Source organism: Malus domestica, chromosome 08, assembly GCF_042453785.1.
Source record: "Malus domestica chromosome 08, GDT2T_hap1".
Lineage (NCBI taxonomy): Eukaryota > Viridiplantae > Streptophyta > Magnoliopsida > Rosales > Rosaceae > Malus > Malus domestica.
In genome coordinates this window covers 11,245,795-11,265,601 of record NC_091668.1, presented here as the reverse complement: position 1 = coordinate 11,265,601, position 19,807 = coordinate 11,245,795, and the positions used below count along the sequence as shown (strand labels likewise).

At 40.2% G+C, this 19,807-nt stretch overlaps 2 protein-coding genes across 2 annotated transcripts; both read right to left on the bottom strand.

Moving 5' to 3' along the window:
• LOC139198363 (uncharacterized) lies at positions 1 to 4,102 on the bottom strand. Its single transcript, XM_070826993.1, has 2 exons — positions 914 to 4,102; positions 1 to 806 (listed from the first exon to the last, which is right to left on the bottom strand). The coding sequence occupies exon 1, from the start codon at positions 3,984 to 3,986 to the stop codon at positions 1,236 to 1,238; it is 2,751 nt and encodes a 916-aa protein (XP_070683094.1). The 5' UTR covers positions 3,987 to 4,102; the 3' UTR covers positions 1 to 806; positions 914 to 1,235.
• A 9,204-nt stretch (positions 4,103 to 13,306) lies between these two features.
• WRKY16 (probable WRKY transcription factor 17) lies at positions 13,307 to 15,060 on the bottom strand. Its single transcript, NM_001293911.1, is given in 3 exon segments — positions 13,307 to 13,632; positions 13,747 to 13,872; positions 14,237 to 15,060. Coding segments are annotated over 3 exon segments (1,026 nt in total). The 5' UTR covers positions 14,986 to 15,060; the 3' UTR covers positions 13,307 to 13,481.
• Between the last annotated feature and the right edge of the window lie 4,747 nt (positions 15,061 to 19,807).

Here is a 19,807-nt window from a genome sequence, read left to right as displayed (position 1 = left end):
TTTTTCTTTTCTTTTTTTTCTTTCTTTTTACCCGTGCCTATGGCACATAATTCCTTATGAAAAACACTTCCCCCACACTTATTTTCTGCCACAAAGGAATTCAATTTGAATCATGCTTTACTATGCTTTAAGAACAAGGTTAATGGATGGTCCTAATCTAAGCTAGGTGAGGGAAATGTGGGTTACAAAGAAAAGGCTCACAAAGCTCAACGGGATTAAAACGTACAAAACATAATGACATAGGGGATTCACGGCTTTTTGGTTATGGTGGTGGTCACTACACAACTTTATCTTGAATATGTGTTATGCAAATCAATGACATGCTTTGAATGAAATGGGTATGAGTTCTAGCATTTGGAACTAAATGATGAAACGCCTTCTAAGTAGTAACCAAGCAAAGAATAATGAGATCATGCAACGACTTAGAAAACAATAAATCACAGATTATTAACTCTCCAAATAAACGTTTAGGCTCAAGTCTCACAAGGTTGTAGCGTTAGTTTGAGTTCTTTCCTTCAAGCATGTTACAAAAACTGATTTTTCCTTTAAGATTGCATGTAAATTCATAAGTTATAACCACAACCAAGCATAAACAAAGAGTAAATCAAACTTTCATCCATGTTAATCACTCTCTTTAACAGCCATGAAATTACAAACCAAATCCTCATCATTGTGTTGGAAGGTACCCTAAGACACAAACAAACACACAAAAACAACTCTTTTTGGGTTTTGCAAAGCAATTTTTCAAATTTTTATGTGATTTTTGGAGTTATAAGTCAGCACACACTAAAACTCACCAAAACAGCCTAAAAACACCTAAAAACAGCAAGAAACAACATTGGGAAGTATGAGTGAGAAAACCCTACGAATTTGCATCAAAACACTAAAACTCACCAAAACAGCCTAAAAACACCTAAAAACAGCAAGAAACAACATTGGGAAGTATGAGTGAGAAAACCCTACGAATTTGCATCAAAACACTTTGGTTACCCCCCCCACACTTAAACCAAACATTGTCCTCAATGTTTCAAAGCATAACTAACACAAAAACACATAAACAAACAAACAAACACTAACAAACTAAATATGGCAGAAACTAATTAAACAACAAAGAGAAGGGTTTAGGAACGCAAATCTGGAATTGGAGTGCTCTCTAGGCCTTCCTTTGTCGAATGCATGGGTTGCCTCCCACGAAGCGCTTTCTTTAACGTCTTCCAGCCGGACGGTACCTCCGTTTAAGCTTGACTAGGTGCCACGGCATGGAGGGGTACATCCTCCATGACATGCTCCTTGAAATACTCATGCATTGGGTCTATGTATGGCAGTGGATAATGATGGTCCCAGATTGTGGCATTGAGCTTCCCAAGGTCAAAGTAAAAACTCCCATAATCATGGATTCGATTTGGTACCTGCACCACAGAAGGCAATAACCTTTTAGTGGAAATGGGAATTGGAATTAGAGGAGGAGGCTTACCAATGCATGTAGATGAAGACTCAAAAGGGGCAGCAAAGGTGGTGCTCTCGGCCAGATTTGGTATTTTGGGTGTAATGACATGTTTTGTATGCTCCACTCCAATACCCTCTTCGATGATGCATCTAGGGACATCCTTCTTGATTGGTGCGCATGAATGTTCCTTCCCCACATGTTTAATCACATCTATTGCAAAACAAGAACGAACATCATGAGGATTCTTAACATATTCAGGAACTTTGAATTTAATCAATTCATCACCAAACTCCATTGTTAACTCTCCCTTAGCCACATCAATCTTGGTTTGGGCTGTCTTCATGAAGGGCCGCCCTAATAGTATCGGCAATGGGGTAGAATAGGGTGAATCCTCCATGTCAAGCACGTAAAAGTCCGCTGGAAAAATCAAATTGCCCACCTGCACCAACACATCTTCCAAAACACCCTTTGGATATGCATTAGAACGATCGGCTAATTGAATAATCACACCATCGTTTTTAAGCTCACCTAAGTTCATAGATGCATAAATAGAGTATGGCATAACATTAATCGAAGCCCCTAAGTCTAACATGCATTGTTCAAACTTAGTCTTGCCAATAACGCACGGAATTGTAAAACTACCCGGATCTTTGCATTTAGGGGGTAATTTCCTTTGTAACATGGCAGAAACATTCTCACTTACTTGGACCACCTCTTTGTTCGAAATCCTTCTCCTTGATGTACAAAGTTCTTTTAAAAACTGAGCATACCTCGGGACTTGCTTAATTGCATCAAGGAGCGGAATATTGACTTGAACTTTCCGAAAGGTCTCTAAAATGTCCTTCTCGGCTTCTTCCTTCTTTGATTGCCTAAACCTGCCAGGAAAGGGCACATTTAGTGGAATGGAACTAAAAAAAGTCGAATTTGGACTTACCTTGGTGGTTTGGGACGGTTTAGGAGGGCTAGATGGTGGTGGCAAGGATTGTTCATCCTTGGTCGTGAGTTTTGGTCCCTGTGCTTCCTCTTGTAGCAACTTTTCATCCTCATCGTGACTTGATTTGGATGATTTTGGTTTGGCCCCAACCTGTGTACCACTTCTTAACATGATTGCATTGACAGTTTCAAAGCCTCCTTTTGGATTTGCAATGGTTGAGCTAGGCAACTTGCCTTGCTCTCGAAACTGCCCCATGAACTCGGCAATTTGCCCTACTTGTTTCTCCAACTCGTCCACCTTTTTGTCCCTATTTTGCATTCCCTGCGCCATAGAAGTTAGTAAATTAAAAATTTGATCATTATCAATAGACGAACCTGATTTTTGGGCAGGTTGTGCTTGGGGTTGAGTTGGTGCAAACGACTTTTGATAGAAACCCGGGGGTTGTTGCCTCAATCCGCTTTGTTGTTGGCCTTGTTGGGGTTCTCGCCATTTGAAATTTGGATGATCACGCCAACCGGGATTGTAAGTATTGGAAAAGGGGTCATTCCTTGGTTGGTATTGGTTGCCAAATCCCACGGCATTGAGGGTCTCCCACCCTCCATTTTCTATCAACTGTGGGCACTTGTCCGTAAGGTGGCCTTGCATGGAACACACGCCACAAGCTGCCACGTTTTGCACTTTTGGACCTTCCACTACCTGAGAAAGCAAAGTAGTAAGGTTAGCCATTTGATTTTGAAGTTCGGTTATGGCACTTACCTTATTGACTTGATGTGGTCGTGGGTTACTCCTTTGTCCAACGCCTTCGTATTGTTGAGCATTCAACGCACGGTTGGAAATTAAAGTCTTTGCTGCCGTGGGGGTCTTGTCCACCAAGGCTCCTCCCGCCGAGGCATCTAGCATTTGACGTTCGATAGGTAGTAGCCCCTCGTAGAAGTATTGCAAAAGAAGTTCCTCTTTCATCTGATGCTGTGGACAAGAAGCAACAAGAGATTTAAAACGTTCATAATAAGTAGGAAAAGATTCACCTTCCTCTTGTTGAATTCCACTTATCCTTTTCCGTAGGAGGATGACTCGAGAAGTTGGGAAAAACTTCTCCAAGAAGGCCCGTTTCATGCTTTCCCATGATGTGACGGTTCCGGGCGCCAATTCGTACAACCAATCCTTCGCCTTTTCCAAGAGAGAAAAAGGGAAGGCTTTCATCTTCAAAATACTCCCATCGACATTGACGGGGGTCATGCTCGAACACACCACCTCGAATTCTTTCAAGTGTTTGTTAGGATCTTCCATGGACAACCCATGGTACTTCGGAATGTGGTGTAACAAGCTTGACTTCAATTCAAATTCTTCTGTCTTTCCTCGGGCTGCTGCGGGGTATTGGATGCATAGAGGTGCGGCATTGTCTAATCCCGAAGCTGAAAGTTCTTTGATTGTTCGATTGTCCACCTCCATGTCTTTTTCTGCCTCCTCCTTTTCTTCAAATTCAGATTCAGAACTAGAACTAGGTGGACTAGGTTCTGGTACTTTCCTTTTCCTTCTCAAAGTTCGTTCAAAATTGTCTTCAAACTCCGATATATGTGCACGAACTGGTTGAGAACTACGAGTCATAAACTAGTACCTGAAATAAATAAAATCAAATAAAATTAAAACTGAAATTAAAACACACAAAAAAAAAAATAAAAAGAAACAATTGGGATTTAGCAAAGTTGCTAATCCCCGGCAACGGCGCCAAAATTTGGTGTGAGAATTTTACTTGACACACAAATTAAACCCTCTTTTTGACAATTGTAGTATAGATGTAAGTAGGGTATCGTTCTAAACCGGGGATTAGGAGGGCTTGCTAAAACCTCTAAACTGACTCAAAAACAAAAAGAAACAAAGTTAAAAATGTAAACAAAAGATTTTAAAACAAGAAAGTAAAAGGGGGATTTGAGTTTGGTGAAGTTGAAAGTAAAAACGAATAAACTAAAAACTTAAATAGATTTTAAACAAATTTGGGTTGAATGGATAATGGAAGGCTAGCTAAGGGGTTCTTCTCCACACATGTCTTGCTTGCATACAAAATGATTTCCAATTGCTCTTCGATAAGTTATGAATACTCAACGCCCCAAATTAACCGTGAATTGCACTAATTAACTCTCAGTTTTTCAACAAGTTATTAGATTGGATGATTGCATACGACAACCCAAAACATTCCCTACAAGTTCCCTACATGAATTGCATAATAGAGATACAAGCAAGAATCATTAAGTTCTATGAAAAACATAAGCATTGACGAGGCACTCGTTACTATGATTTGCATGAAACTTATGCCAAGAATTTACTTAACGTGATTGTGACTAGCAACCTTCACTACTTGTGAATATAAGTTCATAACGATTAGGTGAAACTCCCTTATATACTAGCGTCAAATTCATGCATGAAAATTAAGCGTGCACTCTCAACCAACATACACAAATTAGTTTTTATACGAACGGATAAGTAAATTGAATTCACAATTCAAGAAACGCAATTGGAAGTAATCAAATCATATAGCAAGCATAAACATGGTTTTGAATCCCCCCCTAGCCAAGGGGGGTTTAGTTCCTCATTATTACAAAACAAAGATAAAGAAATTTAACCATTGAAAAACAAAGGGAAGAAAGCACCTAAACGTTCCAACGATCCATGTTGGATAGCAAGCGCGTCCAAGGACTTTTCTCCTTCTCCTTGCCGCAACAACAAGGTTGGAATGATGTTGAAGGGTTGGTTATTTGGAGGAATGGATGGGAAGGGGTTTAGATATGTAGGAGAGGCAAGGAAAGGCTTGGAGAATGGTTAATTTCTGGATGTCTTAATGAGGTTGCTGCCATAGGTATTTATAGGGAGAGGATGGACTTGTTTAATTCAATTTCCTAGTGTGAAAACAACCAAAACTCACGGCAAGGATGTGTAGAATAATGGTGGGTTAGGTCTTGAATCATTCACTCAATTTTCTAGTGTGAAAACACCAAAAACTCACGGCAAGGATGTGGATTTTAGGTGTGAACATGGTTTTGAGTGGACTTTTGGTCAATCCATCTAGAAACCTATCCTTTCTTTCAACTTGTATTTATTGCACCAGATTTTTAGCATGTTTATTTGATGTTTTGACTTCAAATTCGTCCAAACTCCTTGCTCCATGCATATGTACTTCATTCCAAGCCCAATTTTGCTCCTAAAAGCTCCAAAATGCTCCTTTTTGCATACTTTGACACTAAAACCTGAAATTGCACGAAAATGACTTTAAACACTAAACTAACTAAGGAAAAACAACATAAATGCATGAGAACAAGCCAATTAAGTCGCATAAAAATGCTCCTATCATCAGGTCGATAAGTAATCCTCCAACCAATCTTTGCTAGGAGAGCGAGGTTGAAACACTGAATATCCTTGAACCCTTGATGCGATGAAAGTTAAGCACTCAAATTAAACCCTCTTTTGACAATTGTAGTATATGTATAAGTAGGGATCGTTCTGGACCGGGGATTATGAGGGATTACTAATCTAAACTAAACTGACTTACAAAAAGAAACTTAAAAACACTTAACTAGACTCTATAGACTCAAAACACTTAAAAACACAAACTAAAACAAATTCTAACTAATTAGACACACTAAAGTAAAAGGGGATTAGGTTTTGGACGAAAATAAAGTAAAACAAAACAGAAACTAGAACTAAACAGATTTGCACGAAATTGGTTGTTTTGGATGGATTAGTTAGAGGTCCGTTCTTCACACATGACACACTTGTACATGAATCGATTTCCAATTGCTTTTCAATAAACTATTATGCTCAACACTCCAGATTAACCGTGATGCAAAAATTAGCCCTCAGATTTTCCTTTACTCATTGAATTGGATGAATGCATGCGACAACCCAAATCATTCTCTAAAAGTCCCCTATATGAATGCATAATAGAGATACAATCAAAGATCATTACGTTCAATGAAAATCATAAGTGTTGACGAGACAATTATAATTATGAATGCATGATACAATTGCCAAGAATTCAATTAACGCGATTGTGATAAACAACATTCACTACTCATGAATATAAACTTGTAACGATTAGGTGAAACTCATTTATATTCTAGCATCTAATTCATGCATGAAAATTAAGTATGCATCCTTAATAAACATACAAGAATCAGTTATGAATAAAATAGATAATTGAATTGCAATCACAACTTATCAAATCACAATTGGAAGAAATCAATTCATATCTCAAGCATGTTCATGGCTTCAAACTTCCCCCTAACTAAATGGGGGTTTAGCCACTCATAATTGCAACAAAATCAGAAAATGAATTTAACATTGGAAACAAAAGAAAGAAAACACCTAAATGCTCCAATGATCCAAGTTGACAGCACGCACGTCCAAGCACTTTCCTTTCCTTCCTTTGCTACGGCACAAGGTGTTGGTGAGTGTTTGATGGTTTGTTTGTATGGATGAATGGATGTAAATATGAATGGATGTGTTTGGATGAATGTTGTATTGAAATGGGAGTGAATGATCTAAAAAAATATGAACTCCATTTATGTTACACACACTTCCTTTTATAGAGGAAGTGCAAGGCAAAGCATGGGTAAAATGGAGTAGTGTTGAAATGATTCAAAGGTGAAAGTGGAGTAATGATGCAAAGCATGGGTAAAATGGAGTGGTGTTGAAATGATTCAAATGTGAAAGTGAAGTAATGATGCAAAGCATGGGTAAAATGGAGTGGTGTTGAAATGATTCAAAGGTGAAAGTGGAGTAATGATGCAAAGCATGGGTAAAATGGAGTGGTGTTGAAATGATTCCAAGGTGAAAGTGGAGTAATGATGCAAAGCATGGGTAAAATGGAGTGGTGTTAAAATGATTCAAAGGTGAAAGTGAAGTAATGATGCAAAGCATGGGTAAAATGGAGTGGTGATGAAATGATTCAAAGTAATGATGCATGAAATCTGAAATGATGGAGGGAACAAGGAATGGTGTAGCAATTAAGTGCAAAGAGGGAACATGGATGATGATAAGGTAATCTTGACTCATGTTTCTTCTTTGGTTGCTGAGCTCTTTGTCATTTTTACATTAATTCTTCTTTCTTTTTAACACATTCCAAGCCTCTTTAGTCTTTAATTTCGTCCATCCACCTTGCTCCATGCATGTGCTATCCATTTCAAGCCCAAAACTGCTCCAAAATGCACCTTATTGCTTTATAAGGCATATGGACCCACAAACACATGAAAATAGCTTAAAATGCATAATTAACTAAGAAATAACAACATAAATGCATGAGAACAAGCTAACTCAATCGCATAAATATGCTCCTATCAACCCTAGCCCACCATTGTGTTTATGCGATCTGAGTTTTTCCCAGGCAACCAAATGGACCCCCTTTCTATAGCCGTTCCCTCTCCACCAATAATTCCTAATAGCTTTTTCAATGTCTTTACACACCTCAATGGGAAGTTTAAAATAGCACATGGCATGGTTAAGCATAGCCATGGCCACCGCCTTGATGAGAATTTCCTTACCCGCTTGAGATGAATTGTTCCGCCCACCCCACAATGCGATTTTTGATTCGCTCACGAACCTCCTCAAACACAGCCTTCTTTGAAAGCCCAAAGTCGGCCTGTAGTCCAAGGTATTTCTCGAAGCCATCCTTGCTTTAGATGTTAAGGATTTGAACAATCTCCTTCTTTGCCCGTTTCTTAGTCCTTGGGCTAAAAAATATAGAGCTTTTGGATAGATTTATTTCTTGGCCGGATCCGCAAACATAAACCCTCAAAATTTCACTCACCCCCTGCGTATCCTCAACCGAAGCATTGCATAACAGCACCGAGTCATCTGGGAAGAAGAGATGCAAGATTGGTCTCCCCGTGGGAGTGACCCTAAGCCATGCAAAGCCTCAAGCTCCGGCCCCCTCCAAATTAAAGCAGAGAAACCCTCAGTACAAAGGAGAAATATATATGGGGATAAGGGATCATCTTGTTGCAGCCCCCTATTCGGCAGAATATATCCAGTTGGGTTGCCATTCATTAAGATACTGAAAGACACCGATGAAATGAACTATTTGATTCGATCACAGAAAATCTGGTCAAAACCCAACTTACCCATCATGGCTAGAATGAAGTCCCATGCCATACAGTCGTAAGCCTTAGCCATATCCAGTTTTATTGCCATACCTATCATTTCCTCTTTCGATTGATGCATGAGAGAATGAAGTATCTCATGCACAACAAAGATATTATCTTGTATCTGTTTTCCCGCCACAAAAGCCAATTGATTATCACATATTACATTCGGCATAACTCTTTTCAAATGGTTCGTTAAAACCTTAGTAAGAATCTTATAGCTAACATTGCATAGAGCAATAGGACGGAATTGCTTCAAGTTCTTTGAGCACACCACTTTCAGGATAAGAACTAGGTTGGTGTGATTTAGATTCCTAAGAAGCTTGCCCGAGTGCTAGAAAACCTTAATCATATTGATCACATCCTGCCACACCACCTCCCAGTGGTCATGGTAGAAACTTCTGGATAAGCCATCCGGACCTGGAGCCGTCATAGGGGGATTTGGAAGGCCATCTCTCGTATCTCTTTATCCATCATCGGGGCAACCAGTATCAGATTATCCTTCGCAGTCACCTAGACTCTATACAGTTCACAATGTGCTCCAGCTGGCTTGGCCGATAGGACCAAAACAGGTTGGAAAAGTACCTTACCGTGAGCATCTTCTAACCCCCGAATCTGGTTGTACCTCCGTCTTTTCATAGTTTGGGCGTGAAAAAACTTGGTGTTCTTATCACCCTCATTAAGCCATTGAACTCTGGATTTAGTCTGTCAGAACTTATTTTCTTCCTTATGCGCTTCTCTCAGCTCTCATTCTTTCAGCCACACCTCCTTAGTAGCCAACTTATTTGACATGTAGGCCGATCGAATCTCACCTTTTAGGCGATCAATAGCCTGCTTTGAGTTCATCGCACTTCCTTTGTACCACACTTTCAGGCTTCGCCCAAGGGATTTTAGCTTTTCACTTGGCCGAAACCCATAAGAGCCATGGTAGTTCACTTACCATTCCTCACACACCAAGTCCCGACACTCAGGTTGCTTACTCCATCTTGCATCATACATGAATCTTTTCCCTTTCCATATCCTGGCTTTTTTCGTGGATAGTCCGAGCATGGCGTGATCAGACCCTTCAAGAACCAGATGTAGAATTTTTGTGTCAGGGTACATGTTCTGCCAGCCCATGCTTACCAAACCACGGTCAATGCGTTGTTGAATTGGTCCGGACTCCCTATTATTCCTCCACGTGAAGGGATAGCCCTCGTTACCCAAATTCATTAGTTCATTACGCGCCACAAAGTCTCAAAAGTCCCTCAAGCTAGCCACCGATCTGTAGTTACCTCCCTCATTTTCATCATTGCTCAGGATGTCATTAAAATCCCCAATTACTAGGCATCTCTCGCTGGCTCTACCAATCCGTTGACTTAACGACACCCATTGATCCCTCCGTTTTTTCTCATCAGTGCTAGCATAGATAGCAAACATGTGCCACAGACACTGTTTACTATCATCCCAAATTTCCGCCTCGATCATGAAATCTCTAGACTTTACCCAAACCACCTAGGATGCATCTTTCCACATTACATATAATCCTACTCCAATCCCCCTAGGTTCCACAACGTGCATAAACTCCAAACCTAACTTTTTTTTCAAAAAACCATAGCGACTGCTTTTATTTTTTGTTTCCAGCAAGTTCATTATGTCGGGGGTGTGAATCATGTTCTTCTCCAACAGGTTGTCCACCGTCAAGTCACTCCCGATACCTTGACAGTTCCACGCGATTAGCTTCATGGGGATTTGAGAGACCCCTCAAGGCTGGTCTCCTCCGCCTCAGAAAAAAGACACTTCTATGGACGATTGCTATCCAGTTCTAGACATTCCCGCGGACCAACATACTCCACCTCATTGTAAGAGCATTTTTTTCCATTTTTGCTCAATCATCATCGCCTCAATAATAGGTTCCAAATCAAACGGGTCATCACTCATGGTATTGTTACCCCCCCCCCCCCCCCACATAGTTTTGCCTGTCATCTAAAAAGTTGGTTTATCCACCCTAGTAGGGTGATCCCGTTCCACCTCATCTGGGGTTTGCATCACAACATTCAAATCAAAGCCTTTGTTATATTATCGTAACTCACCAATTGCCACATCCTCATCCTCCTTTTCACATAGTTCCTTGAGCACAACATGCTCAACACTATCAGCAACTACTCCCTCCAGACCAATTAAACCTGCATCAAAACCCATCTATCTAGCATTTCTCTCATCCTCTTCCTCCTTTCTTTGGCGTTGGATTTTGATTGCAAGAGATGAGTCCCCCTGTTCTAGTTTATTCGACGACTATCGAGGCTTACTCGACCAGATAGCCGTGTTAATCACTTCATCATCTTCATTAGTCGGGTTGACTCCTTCACTCAGTGATATTCCACCCCCGAATACGAAACCCTATCCCTGATGCCGTTGAGGACCGCCCCGACTTCCTCACTCCCTCCTGCTCATCACTCCGATCTTCCTTCCATTGGATCCCACAGAGCCTTTACTACGTGAGCCCATGACCAAAGGTTTCCCCCGAAGGTCGATCACCACATCCAGCCCTCGGAAAGCATATGCATCTTCCATGTCCCCTGAACCTGCACCTTGTCCCCCTATATCACTTTGAGTACTTTTGCAAACTCTCGTACCATGACCCAACATTCCACAAATTAGGCAGTATTTCGGTAGCGATTCATATTTGAAATCAACCCATACCTTTCCATCATCAGGGAAATTCACAAATGTCCCTGGCATAAGGGGTTCACGGACATTGAAATTGATTTATGCACGGAGGAACCTCCCAATGCAGTCACGGCTCCCCAAAGAATCTATTTTTCGAATTGTGCCCATCAAGCCCCCAATGGATTCCGCAACTGCCATGGTCATGCTAAGCGGCGGAACATTGTGGATCTGAACCCAAAGTGTACCCACAGAAAGCGAAGCCCATCTGCTAAGACCAGATTCCGATCGGTCCGCCACTAAGACCAGATCATTCCTAAATGTCCAAGGCTGGTCCGCATCCACCACTCTGAACAGGTCGCATTGCCCTGCAAACCATGCCAGGGAACTGCGTTTCCCAATGTCTCGAATGGAGACTCCTTCTCTTCCCCACCATAAAGACATGAAACAATCGATAAAAGCCTCGCCATTCACTTCCTTAGTAGTGAGAACTTATGTGATCAGGGTGTACTGAAACCCTAGTAAGGCTCCCTCGACATCTTTCATGTCAATGTTGATCCCCTCTCGCTCCTTCTCAAACCATTTCAGTTTAGATCCGAAACGTGAGCCCAAATCCTAAGCTCCCTTCTATCGTAATCCCCCACCATGGCAGAACAAAACACTCAGTAAAAAAAAACCGGCATCCCCAAGAAAAAACCCACGAAAACCAGGATCCCCAAGAAAAACCTCCCCTCACCCCTGTAGGGCTCTCGCCACAGATCCCGAGCTCCGAGAAGCCGAAAAACACCCTCAAAAGACCTTCGCAGACTAGTCTACCCCAGCATCCGCCAAGCATCAACCATCAAAACCTAAATTGCAGAGCAAAAAACTCCCGAGGCGATAGATCAGAGCCGAAACTAGGAAACCGCTACCACCTCCTTTTGAGGAACGTGATCTATAGTTCTGAATGAAAGGGAAGAGAGATTAGGAGAAGAAGAATAAATAGTTAAATACTCTGATTTCTCCTCCACTTTATCCCGTCTCTCACTATTTCATATTTTATTTTTCAACATTTCGCACTAATTTTCAAGTTTTTTTTTTTCACTACAAGCGTTATTATTATTATCTAATGTACACTACATAGAGGGAGAGAATATTTAAATCTAAGGCGCAGTGGGTCGACCGGTCAAGGATGAATGCCTATTTGGCATGGGCAACCCACCACTTGCAATTTTCAAAGTTATTCGCACCTTTTAACCTTCGTTACAAACTTTCCTTATGCACTATTATTGTGAGAAGATACATTTCATGTTAATTTAGATTGAGTCCATATGCCCAAGATGTTACTTAATCTTCATCCATTTGGTATAGCACTGTGGTCCAGCTCATTTTCCAGCATAAGTATAGCCCAGCTTCATTAACAAGTTTCAACTTTTGCTTAACCATCATCAATGAAAATAGACAGGGTGGACAAATATTGAATAAAACGCCAAAAAAAAAAAAAAATCAACCAATCACAACAATTAGATGGTTTAGGTTGATATTTCCCAAAGATAAATTAATCTGTTTGTGAAATCGAACCAAACCAAACGACTTTTCACAAAGAAAAGTAATTGCCTCCTAGCTGAGTTTAATGACTTTTCCAGGTATGACTTGAAATGCTAAAATTTTGTGATCAACTCTAAACAACTAACAAAAATCGCTCAAATCAAACTGACCAGTCAAGTCGTCAGAGGTGCAAAAAACGATCCATTATCCTTACACTAATAACACTACGCAACAGTGTAGTCGTCAATATATCCTAACTCAATCAAAGAAAAGAAAACGATGATTTCAAACGGTGGAACATCAAGGAATAAATCATACTTCAATATGATCCCAAAGTTTAGTGCCTTCGTGGCTACCACCCACACATTTATATAATTTAATTGGAAGGTAGGGGAGCTTTTGACTTCTAACACAATTTTAATACACATAGCTTTAGTCTTAATATTCCACCAACTGTCCCCCATTCAATTAAGGCATCATGATTCCCTTCCTAATCACGCATCTATTTTTTTGACTTTCATTACCCGTAAACTAATCATAAATTAAGATAAAATAAATAATATTCCCACCAAACGCAATAAAATAAAAATAACTAAATCATTTGGAAATAAGTATAATTAATTAAATTAAACACCGCTAGGACAGATTGATTCCGCCCTCAATTTTTTCCCATTATCCATTTAATTAAACTACACAATTTTTTTATATATATATAAAAAACAAAAGTTACATCCATTCCAGTTCCACCACCTTCCTCTCAACTGCTGTGACAAATCCCCTCTCTACCCACTTTCACTCACGTTGACTCATACACCAACCCCACGCTCTCCGGCGCGTGACGGTGCTCCCCTTCGTACGTTACGATCAGCATCGCCGGATCATCCGGAGCCCGCTCCACGTGTTTCCTCGCCGGGCACCCCCTCACCGTACTGCACTTGTAATATCCCCTGACAAACAAAAACCATCAAACATCAGGTTCAATTCTCACCGTCCGATCATATCATACACCCTCACACTTTTCATTTCATGACAAATCAACGGCTGATGTTTAAATTCAGTACCTTGGGTAAGGCGAGCCCTTGATCGGCTTCTGACCGTACTTTCTCCAGGAGTACTCGTCCGGTGGAATATCGGCGATTTTTGAACTAATCGCCGGCACGCGAATCGTTTTCTTCACCCGATTTTTCCTGAATTACCAGAAAATAAAAACAATAATTAGTTATTTATTTTAGTTTTAGTCGTCCGTCAAAAATAAATAATAAAAAATGTCTTTCCCCACGCGCGGAGAAAAACAAAACTTTTTACTATTCCAAGGTTGAATTTCTAGCATACACCAGACGCATCTTATCGTGTCAACGTCAAAAGGTGCTAAAAGTTTCAACCATTAATGGCCCAGCAACCTAACCCGTTGACCCGTAACCAATCGGGTCCACCAAGCAAAACCGAGTTGAATCGTCGGAGGCAACTCGTTTCCTCGGATACGAGTTGCGTATTTTAGCGCTGGGAAGAGGAAGCTTAAGCTAAAATGCGCGGAGAATGAATAACGCTTACCTTCTCTTGGAGCAATGGCACTTGCCGGAAGCGGAAGCAGATCCTGAGGCGGAAAACTTGCACGACGTGTCGTCGGAGTGGTCGTGCTCGTGACACCTCTTCTTAAACGGCGCCGTTGAGAGAGGAGGCTTCGCGCCGGACACGGCCGGAGCGGGAGCCAAGAAGATCGACGATCCCAGCTTCCCGTTCGAAACGCTGCCATCTCCGGTGATCGCCGACGACATGAACGACGAGCCTGACGAGACGCTGAAGTTATCCTTTGCGAATTCAATCTCCGCGCTCTTCGGGTTCGAGGCGAAGGCATTAGGCCTCGTGAAGTCGAGCGTCATGCTGTGCGGCTGCGATTGGCCGAAACTCGACTCGATCGTAGCCTGCTGAACAACCGCAGGAGCAGTTACCGGAACCGGCGCGGGAGTCGGAGTAAGATTTAGAGCCGGAGCTAAGCTCAGTGTTTGTGAAGGTGAGGGATGAGAAGAAGAGAAGTGGACGGGCTGAACCGGTTGAGCCGGACCGCGTCGGAACCGGGCATGGCCCGTCCGATTGAGGAGGGAGATGACCTTTTTGAACTTGGAGACGGTGTGATCGGTGATGTCCGTACAGTCCAGGCGGGCCGATTGGTTGTTTGGGTGTTGCTGCTGGTGGGAGAGGAACCGGATCAGGTGCTCCATGCTCTGCAATCCTTGCGATGCGGCTTCCTGGATGGCCTTCTGATCCTCCATCTTCGGGAAGTTCATCAGCTCCACCGTCATTGTAAGGGTTTCAAGAATCTCCGGCCGGCGAGGTTGGGGAGGTCTCTCAAGAGGACATTCCCGTATTTGAGATTTTGGGTGAAGGTTGCGTGCTGATGGGGGAGTGGGGAAAATATAAGGGGGAGGGAGGGAGAGTCAAAGTGCGATTTCGATCGGACGGCTGAGATGGGTTTGAAGATATGTATTGGGGGGTGGGGGGTGTGGGGTGGGGAGTGGTGGGTCCCGGAGTGGGGAGGGAGGAAATGTGAGTGTGGGACAACTAGAAACTGATTGCATTATATTTTCTCGTGATGGGAATAAAAAACAAAGGAGAAGGTTGACCAGACCAGAAAAGGGCAACGGGTGAAAGTAGGAGGAGGGGGACTTTGGAGTTTAATAAAGTTTCTACTGGTTGGTTACGTGTTTTTGTATTACTTTTGTGTAGTGACTTTTGATTACGTGAATCAAATTTCATATTTGTCAATTACGTAATGTGTCATTAATATAAAATAATTAAATAATTAATCATTAAGTTATAATTTATTTATTAACAAATACGTCATATGATTTACAAAAAACAATTTAAATAAATGGTATCTCTACCATCACACCTTATTCGGTTATGAGTAGGAAAAGAATTTATATAACGTGTATACTGCTATTGTGCCGTTAAGATTCAATAAAATAATAATATATGTAAGCTTTTTCCTTTTTAATACATGTCATTGTTTTAGTATATTGAGAAGTACATAACGATAAATATGTTCTATGTAATTTTAAACTCTTCATGAGTTTTACGATTTTTTTTTCTTTTTTTTTTGGGTGGGGGTGTTCAGAAGGTAGAGAAAATTTATAAATTAAAGTCCAAACAGACAGATTGCATTACAAAAAAAAAAGATGTCACTTATGCAAATAAAATATGAGTAAATGTTCTTCCCAGTAGCAAATTATAAAATAGTACATAAAGGTAAAAAAACATGAAACGGTTTCAACTCAAGGACAAATCCTCCGCAAGGGTTTAAACAGTAGAGGCCCAAAGGTGACTAATAAAGAATCTACAACATCAGATTTGCACCACAAAACTGAAAATGATCACAAATAAACCTGCAAACTGAAGGGAGAAGCCAAACCTCACTACGAGTTTTACGAGTTGAGCATAATAATTTTTAAATTTGAACTATTTCGTAATCGATCAAACTGAATTCAGCATGTACTTTTTCACAGTCCGAACTTCGATAACCAAACATAAATCCAAGTTGATGCAAACTCAAGTTGTTTACACTAATTTTTAGTCTTGGTCAAGACTTTATGTAAGGAGTTAGCAATGCTCGTGTTTTAAAGATGAAATGTTGCTCCACATGTTTGAATGCTTCAAGTCTTCCTAAAACAAAAAAGTCAATACTTTGAATTTGTGGGAGTCTTTAATAATTGATACTTTGATATGTTTCTAGAAGTAATTTACAATGCTTAAGACTTTTGTAAAGGTCGACATGGAAGCAGAAATTGATTTAGAAATAGATAAGTGATTTCCACATATTATTTTTTGTTTATGAGCATATTTTAAATATAACGTGAGCAAATAGTATCAATCTAATATTTGGTTCTTTCAATTCCGTATTCCACACGGTACATTCAAATTCGATTCTTAATATTAGTGAAACACAAGGTGGTGATCAGAGAAGGCTGAAATGCCTATGTAAACCTATTCAGCCTTAAAAAGTGGATTGCCGTAACGAAACTACCAGTTGGTCCTAGGGGTAGGCAAACAACTAAAGGAACAGCGGGTTGGGGCGGGTAATTCAGGATCGGGAAGGGTACATGGTGGGTCCAAAATTTCTAAACACAAAACGGGGCAAGGCGGTTCGGGTATATGAAATTAGTGCGGCGGGGCGGATATTAAAATAGGAGGGAACGGGCCCCCGACCCGACCCTGTTTCTAGCATGGAATAATAGACCTCGATCTCCTCTTATTCTTTTGTTGGTTTTGTCAAAGCTAGTCTTATTCTCTCCTCCCAACTCCTCTCAGTTCTCTCTTCCCAGCTCCTTGATCTCTCCTCCTAACTCGCTCCCACCGTCCCATCCCAGCTCCGTACGCCACCACCATCATCATGAGACCTCGATCTCTACTCCTAGTTCGCTCATGTCTTCCTAACTCCATCCACTGCCATTGTCATCAGGCCTCGATCTCTCCTCCTGACTCATTATCTGGAAATCAGTCTCTTTCTCTTTGACGAACTCAAAGAGATGAACGACGAAGTCGAACAACTCGAAACGACAAATTAGTCATTTCATCCGTATGACTCAAACCCATATTTGTAGTGCATGACTTTGCTCATGGTCCTCTTCAGTTTTAAGGTATTACGTTCTAGGGATTTAGAATTAAAAATTAAATTAGGGTTTTCTAGATTTAGGGATTTTGTTGGATTCTTGAACCTTAACCTCTGTTATGTTCCAATTTCAAATATTTTACTAAATTGAATTTGAATCGACTGAGTTTGAAACTTCTGTTGAATTAAATTCCTTCATATTTGAGCACGACAAAACAGGGCAAAATAGGGCAACAAAAACGACAACAAAGACGATGAATTTGTGTTGTCATTATTGATACGCTGCTGGACCTTGAGCTTCCCGACGACAACGAAAAGCAGAAGCTTTTGGAATGAGAAATGGTCAGCCTCTGCTCAGAGTTTCTGAACGCCGACACCGACACAACTTCCACTACACTACAGTGGATCATAGCCAACGTAGTCAAGTACCCACAAGTTCAGGAGAAGCTGTTTGCAAAGATTAAAGGGGTTATGGGATAAACGGAATAAGAGGTGCGGGAAGAGGTTTTACATAAGTTGCCGTATCTAAAAGTCGTGATCTTAGAGGGGTTGAGGCGCCACTTGCCGGGTACGTAGTGAAACAGCTCATGTGTTGTTGCAATGCTACTATGCTAAAAAAAAATGGACCCGTGGACCCGCCTCAAATCGGCTCGTGGTTCAGGTCCGGTTACAAAACTCAAAATCCTTCTACCCGGTCCGGCCCGTCCCATTACTGTTTAAAACGAGTATGGTTCGGTTCCTTCAAAAGTGGGCCCAACCCTAGTTGGTCCTTTTTTAAATATATTTATAATTACTAACTAAAAACTAGAGCATATGGATCTTCAAGTCAAATCAATCAAATCTTAGTTGTCCTACTCTTGGAAAATGACTAACATATTTCTAGTGAATTGAAATGGTAAAACTTGAATAGTAACCATTTTACTAAAAATAGTATTTGTTGACCTACATCAACATATTTCAATTTTGAAAATAATATTATTATATTTAGGGAAATAGAAAAATTATTGATGCCTAAAATACAATTTAAAAAGATAATAATTTTTCTAATACGTACGATGTAATATACATTGATGATTTAATAAATGGGTTAAACTGCACAATAAACTAGCAACAATTATTTAATTTGAATTGTATTAAGCGAAAATCAAACTTAATAATTTTGCCAAACAAATTGCAAAAGACTTTCATAAGAAAGACCAAACATGACCTGAAAAGACAAGAATTTGAATGTGCGACCAATTGCAATCCTATTATTTGTTTCAAGTAAATAGATATCCCATAAAAGTTAATTTAAAATCATTGACTAACCTTTTTCTTTTCTTAAAAAACGTTACCCGTCTGATTTATTCTTTGAACCGTCTAACAGTTGAATCATGAGATAAGAGTTGACTGATACTTTGGTTTTATTTATGCGGGGTGAAAACACTTTGAGTTTTAGGGCTTGTTTGGTATCCAATTCAGATCCAACCTTTAAGGCTCAAAAACAGATTTTGAGTCCAAAATAAAATTGCATAGAACTGTTTGGTATCCAACACAAAATTGCTCATTTGCTCTCACCTTCTCTACAAAACTCTCTTTAAAGTATGATAAAAAAATTTTCTTTGAGAAACTTTTTCATACTACAGTTTGTAAGTTTAGTGTTCAACCTTATAGATGACGATTTTATACTAAATTATGTAGCTTAACTTAGATTCACTGCTCTTCAATGTCAAATATCGTTAGACAAAAAAAAGTTTAACTAACTATATTTTTTAAGAAGAGTACGATATTTCATTAATTGAAAAAAAAGGTATTACAAATACATATCATGAATAACTCAATCCCTAAAAGGTCCATCTAAAAATATTACAATATAGTGTCACTAATCGCAAAGCAATGAGTAGCGTCCGAACTCATTAGGAACAGCAAGATTACATAGGTTAAAAGAACTGTTAAACCTCGTGTTACATGAAATTCATGTGTGAACAAAATTTCAAACAATACATTGGGATAGGTAGTACGACAGACATGGGTCGATCACATCACCTAATCACCGCCAAGATCCAGAACACCAAGTGAAGAAGATCCTGCAAATCAAACAGCTCCACCTTTTACATATAGATCCAAAAGAGGTAGCACACCAAAACAAAAATTAGAATCAAGCAACTCTCAATCAAACTAGCAAACTTTCCTAAAGAGAAAAATCAAAATCAAACTCCAAGACAATTCACGGAAATTATTAAACAAAAACAAAATAAAAGGATAAAATCATGTCACCGCTCCACATCTTTCGGATATCCAAGTGCCATATCATTGCACCAGCTAAACCCATAATGTTGTTTTGGCCAATTCCAATCCCGACACAATCTAACATCTTCCATGGCTTCTAGCTTCAACTCTATATCGAGATTGGTAACTAGACCCAAATCTTGTGTAAACTGTGTGCGTGGGCCAAAAGACGACGACTATCATGACAACTACAACATTTCACAGGGACAATTCTACACCAAACAAAGTAAACAGAAAGAGAGAAAGAA

What these genes read in the sequence shown, in the direction of transcription:
- LOC139198363 (XM_070826993.1), bottom strand. Translation starts at nt 3,986, where the DNA reads ATGACTCGTAGTTCTCAACCAGTTCGTGCACATATATCGGAGTTTGAA.